The 6,559-nt window shown below is 34.7% G+C and overlaps 1 protein-coding gene across 1 annotated transcript; it reads right to left on the bottom strand.

Moving 5' to 3' along the window:
* Positions 1 to 2,857: 2,857 nt before the first annotated feature.
* On the bottom strand, positions 2,858 to 3,644 carry LOC111592478 (trypsin-3). The gene has a single exon (XM_023304694.2). The coding sequence runs from the start codon at positions 3,630 to 3,632 to the stop codon at positions 2,904 to 2,906; it is 729 nt and encodes a 242-aa protein (XP_023160462.2). The 5' UTR covers positions 3,633 to 3,644; the 3' UTR covers positions 2,858 to 2,903.
* Positions 3,645 to 6,559: the final 2,915 nt, after the last annotated feature.

Genomic DNA, 6,559 nt, shown 5'->3' with positions numbered 1-6,559 from the left:
GACGAGGCAGCGGGCTGTGTCAGCATTGGTTGCGGCTTGCTCATGGCATGCCGTGCGATGGGGAGGCAATGACAAAGAGGCAGAGGAGAGAGAGAGCGAGAGACAATTGCTTAGAATTGTAGCGGCAACTGATAAAGAGCTAATGCAGACGACAAGCTGTGTAGCTAGCAGCAGCAACAGCAGCAACAGCAACAACAGCCGCAACAACAACAGTGGTAATAATGAATGACGAACATAAAAGCTGACTGGAATTGTAACGTGGCGCCGGCAGGTTTCTGGAGGCATTTTCATTGCTATTGTGGTTTTGTCGGTGTGACTTGTTTGCGTCTTCTGTTTTTCTTCTTTCGCTGCAACAACGTGGAGCGTGCTCTCTCTCGCTCTCTTCCATTGTCAATGCATGACTGCGCACTGGAAGACTGGATATAGAGAAAGAGAATGCAACAACTGGGGCTCTTTGGAACGATGTGGAAGAATTAATGCCAGAGAGCGCGCTGGTAGAAGAGAGAACAGCGAAAAGAGCGCAGAGAGCTAAGAATGAAATCAAGTATGCCGTGTCGAGCATGTATGCGCTTTGAGTGTGAGGCATTTTGATTCTATTGTACGTTCTGCATTAACTGTTAGATTCTCACAAACGAAAAATCCAAATCGAAGAACATGGTATTCTTTTCTTTCTTTCTCTGACCGGACGACTGCTGGAAGAGAAAAGAAAATGACTTGTAAAAAGAAAACCTGTCTCATTGGAATTTAGGGGTCATGTTTTTTCTTGAATTTCACTTAAAGCCGATTTTAATATTATAGCTAGTACACTATAGTCGAGTTACAAATATTAAAGGGCTATCATTGTTTCCAGGTATACAAATATGTAGATTGTTAGAAACTATCAATTCAACTTTGTTATGCAGTTAGTTACATATGTATTTAAATGAGAGAATGAAGTTAGAAAACAGATCAGCGCTGTTCAATTCAGTCATAATATCTGGAAGATAAAGAATTTAGTTTTTCATCAAATTATTAATATTTTAAATGTTCAAAATAAATAACAAAATAAACAATTAAATAACAATATAAAATAAACCTTAAAATCACTTGATTTACAGCAAATAATACCATATTATATATGTAATTATAATTTAAATACCTATTTTTATTTCTATTAGATATATTCATTTTACCAAAAAAACAAACAACTTTATCAATATGTTGGTTACTTTAGAAATTGCAACTATTCGGCTGACCTATAGTATTTGTTAGAGAGGTTTCCGTGAATCTTTAATCGTAAGCATATGCCTGTCAGTAAACACAAAATTGATTTAATTTGCCCTAAAGTGCATGTCAAATTGAATTTTGATTATTATATTATGCAACTATCAAAAACTATGTGTTTATCGTCTTATTATTACAGGGCTTCCCTTTGATGAAAAATGGTTGTAAATATCAAAGAAAATATATCAATGAAAATAAACCGCATTAATTGTAAAACTCACACTCATCTGAAACTAATATAGTTTTATAATATTAGAGATACTTTAAGTTTTTTACAGATCGCCAAAGTAAGTTAATCTGGTTTTCTGTGTGAAATATGCAAAAAATAAAATTTATTACGACTCAATTTGTTATGAATAACATACATACAAAGTTGGTAATTAGTAATTAATAAATGCTACGGAAGGTCAAATCAAGTAATTAAGCTGGTATCATTTGATTTAAATTTTAAGGTAAGATCAATAAAAGTATTTTTTGTAAGCATGAGTGTTTCAAAAATTAGTAAATTTAGTTTTTGTTCCTTATTTCGTTACACATTATTAGTTGTTTTTTTTTTTTAATTTTTTTTTGTTATAAGGTAACTCAATACCTATTATAAAAAGTTGAGTTTAATAAAAAGCTATTATTTTTGCATCTAAAGTTAAAACTTTTTTCATGAAGAGTTGCCCTCCGCTGCCCCAGATTTAAATCCCACAGAGCATCCTTGCATATACATGGAAGGACATTCTGAAAACCGTATTAATGGAGGAGTGGCTTCAACATCAATTTGATTTCACGCTAAAATTGGACATGTCAATGCCAAAGCGATTGGCAGCAATCATTAAAAGGAAATAATATTTAACAGCATATTCGTAGTTTTTGTTCGTATGATAACTTTTTTGTTCCGAAATCCATTGCCTTTTTAGTTTAAAAATTAGTAAAAAGTACTTTTAATTAATGTTTTATTCATTAAATTTAAATAAATCAAATTATTCAACAGCATATTCGTAGTTTTTAAAAAAATTGCTATATCAGTTGTATTTTTTGTTTGTATGAATACTTTTTTGTTCCGAAATACATTGCTTTTTTAGTTAAAAAATTAACCAACAAGTACTCTTAAATACTGTTTTATTCATTAAACTTAAATAAAATTTTTAATATCATTCAATTTTTTTACAATCAACTTTTTGCATCGCTCGAAGTGTATCTGCAGCTGACAGCTGTGTTCATAAAAATATTAGTGCGACTGAGCACTAAATGTTGGACAATAAAATGTAGTAATGAAAAACAATATTTTGAACACAATTTGAAACGAATATTTAGATTAAAACATTTCTTTATCAATTTAGATGTTTTCTTTTTGTTATAAACTTGACAGCATATTAACTTCAGAGCTTGGGGTTGAGAAAGAAAAATGAATAAAACTTTGTATAAAAACAAAAAAAAAAAACATTTTCACATTAGTCGAATTAAGGACAACTTTGCATTCTATGCTAAGCAAAAATTGGTAATATATTTAATTTTCAACGGAAAAGTAGCTTTTTGATTACTGCAATGCAACACTACTAGTTTTATGACCACAGCTGACTATATTTTCTCATATTTTTTTGTTTGAGATTTGCTATTATTAGTTACAGATCCGCTGTCGAATTGATTTGTGATTACTTTCGCATATCAGCGATAGTTTTATTAATGAAGTCCCGATAGTAGTAGACGCTCATGAAGACGTCGGGCATGTCGTGATTGCCGCATTTGGAAGTCCAAGTGCTGATGCCGCACAGTTCGCCATTGATGACCAGGGGCCCGCCAGAGTCGCCATGGCAGAGGGTGCGACCGTTGTAGCCGGCGGCGCAGATCACGTTGTCGGGCATAGTGCGCTCCATCTTCCGGCTGCACTCCGTTTCATCAATGAGAGGTACCTTCATGGCGCGCAACGTATCGTGATAGTATTCGCTGACACCCCAGCCAGAGACGGTGGCCACATTGCCGGCAGCTGGCTTTTGCGAACACAGAGGCAGGTAGTTGACATTGGGCTTTTTATAGGGTATGCTGAGTGAGACCACAGCAATGTCAGCTATGAACTGCGTTCTTTCATACTTCGGATGTATCTTTAACTTGAGTACCGAATTTTTCGAGTCCTCTGTTGGAAAATACATTGCTGTCTCTGTCTCGCCAGCGACTACGTGATATTGAGTGTAGTCCGAAACTGATGCGAAACAGTGTGCCGATGTAACAATATAACGTGAGCTGACTAGCGTGCCACCACATATCAGCCTGTTGCCCAGGTATATCTGAACGGCATAGCCGCCGAGCTGTTCGATAGTCCTTTCCTGGCCTCCATATATTCTGGGTCTAATTAGACGCCTATCCCATAGCTCAGCGTTTGCCATACACAAGATATTTGAAACAATAAATGTTGTTAAGCAAAACATTTTCAATTGTGCCTAGTTTCTGGACAGGCTCTGAAATAGCTATTTAAGCCTTTAAATTCTATAGAATCGATTAGTTTCGCATTGTATTTCTTAGCTTAACAAATTTGTTCTTCTTGCACTCATTATATGCGTATATTATGTGTTTGTGTGTGTGTGTGTGTGTGTGTGCGTGAGGTCATATTCCCATCGACGTCTAGTCGCCAAGTTGAATCTTTTTGATTCTATCATTAGCCAAGTGGTAGGAGGTTTGACTTAACTCTTTTTTGCTTCTGTGAGCGTCTTCATTGGTCTTGTTAGGCAATCGCCGCACGTTTTGTTGCCAGTACATTTACAGTTATGTGCTCATTGCACGCATATACATACGCACACACACACGCAAATGGCTACAAGGATATCACATAAAGATGTAGCTGTGCGTGCGCCTCTTGCCAAATTGTCGATTTTATTATTTGTGTTTATATGATTTTTCAGCTGTTCTGCATTTTAAAGTGCCTGCCAGCAGCAGGGCATGCGAGGGAGAGCGAGATGGCCATAGATAGGGCAAAGGAAAAGCCGCATAGCCAAGGCCAACGGTGGGGCAGTGCGGGGAAGCTGGCTGTGTGGTTATAACATGCGCTGCGTGTCTTCTGCCTCATTTCTTATTATAATGTGAAAGATATCCTTTTACAAATTCAAAACGTTGAAGTGTGCGATTTCTTTTGTTGCCGCTTTTAACTGTCAGTGTGTGCGAGTGTGTGTGTGTGTATGATACCCGCGTGTATTTATGTCTGGACAGTTGCAAAGAGAGGCACGTTCTCGCAGTGCGAGCACGAAGCGGCTGTCCTACTAGCAGAGCTGATAATTCGAAATATTTATCATTTCGTATTGAAATATTTTGCGCATCATTTTGCTGTAATTTTCTACATGCTGCATTAATGGCAGATGCCCTGCAATCGATCTGCCAACTCATTGTCGATTGCAGCTGTAACAATATCCGGACACGTTCAGACCAAGCAGGACTCTCAATAGGAATAAGAATAACAAGCTACAATATTATAGAAAATAGTCACAAATGAACCAAACGAAATGGCTTGTCATGTGCCTAAGAGCCAATGGGCTAAGTAACAACAATGGAAATTCAATTTTGGAATGGAAAACGTAAAAAGGCCCAAGTAAGACTTCAATTTGTAAATATTTCAACTACGAACATGTTCGCCTGCCTCTTATATTGTTTTCCATTCCCTTTGAGTGAAGAACTTTATTATTAAAGTTAAATATCCGAAATCTCATTTATGTTTTACTCGTATATATTCAGTTTGTCACGCCAAATAGTTCATCAAAGATATATTCAAATTCCTAGTACATATGGATCTCTCTCTCTCTCTCTCTTTGTTTCTCTATATAGATATATCTATTCAAATGTGGTGTACGAGCTTTAATTGCATTGCATTGCAAACAAAATTTCTATTTGCGTTAACTTTTCAAATTTTGCAAAATTCATTTCGATTGCTTATTTCGCTCAAACTGAAAAATATAAAAAAAAACACACTCACAAAATTGTTCAACTTTGGAAATAGCAAACTGCAATGGAAGCTGGACGTGAATTGCAGTTGCATTTATTAGTTTAGTTTTTGAAATTAAACGTATTTGCATGTCATATGCAATTTAGCACATTTGCGACTGTGTACGACAAATTCTATTTTATATTACTCACATATACCCTGTATGTGTGCTCAGATACGGCGAGTGGGTAGACCTTGAGGCTAGTTCGATGCACATGACAAGTTGATTTATTGAAAATATTAAAAAGTGAACAACATGACTCTATAAATGTGTTTCATACATTTCATTAATTGCATTATATCTAAAGTTATGCGAGCTATACAGTGCCACCTATATAGGTTCGATTTTGTCTGAATGTTTGAAAAGTCATCCACAGAAACTCTGATTGGAATGAAATAAAATTTCTTAAATATAGAAAAATGAATCTGTTTTGGTGAAGAAAAGTTTTTGCTCGTTAAATTCGAATTTTTTTAGGGTTTTGATTAATTTTTTAAGAATATATCAAAAAATGGCTCATCTACCTAGGTTTGGCCACTCAAACTATTTGACAAAATTATAAAAAAACAGAAATAATAAAGAACAATATTTTTTCATAAGTTAGTATTTCATAAGTCTTGCCTTGCTCTTATTAATATCAACTATACGCCTTGGTAATCAATTGAAATATTTTTTAGTTGCACAAAGTGAAATTGTTGACTAGTCGCAAAATGTTTGACTTTTCTTCCAAAAAAAAGAATTGCCAAATGCATTAAAAAAACCTTTAGGTACTCCCCTAGTCCAGTCCTAGCGTCTAGTAGAAAAATGTTAGATTCAGATTCAGTAGCTGGAGTAGATGAAGCAAATCTTAAGAATTTTACCTCAAAAGTCTTCAATTGAAAATATTATAATAGCTAATTAAAAATATTTTAAAGAAATTCTATTTTAGTTCATGAATTTCATAAACTATGGACTATTTTTGATATAATAATATTTTTTTATCTGATTAAAATTTTTGACTTATATAATAAAAATTATTTCTTTATATTTATAAATTAATAATAAAATATAAAATTATAAAAAAATAACTCTTCATATAAATGATAATCTATTCTATATTATAGACGAACAGACTCTATGGTGTATAGTTTGACTAGAGCACTTAACCTTTGAGCTTGTCTAGTTTGCATGGGTAATACGAGCCTAATAGTTGGCAGGTGTCGTCTGCCATATCATTAATACCTTAATACTCTTACCAAATACACGTGTCTGCTGCTACACAAACTGCAGCTCACAGCAGCTCATGTATCATCATTTCTACAGCTAAAACTCTTTAAAGGCAACATAACTTCCAGAGCATTTAGTGG

This window comes from Drosophila hydei, unplaced genomic scaffold, assembly GCF_003285905.1.
Source record: "Drosophila hydei strain 15085-1641.00,03,60 unplaced genomic scaffold, DhydRS2 tig00000063-arrow-pilon, whole genome shotgun sequence".
Taxonomy (NCBI): Eukaryota; Metazoa; Arthropoda; class Insecta; order Diptera; family Drosophilidae; genus Drosophila; species Drosophila hydei.
The sequence above is the reverse complement of the archived record's forward strand: the minus strand, read 5'-3'. Positions and strand labels throughout refer to the sequence as shown.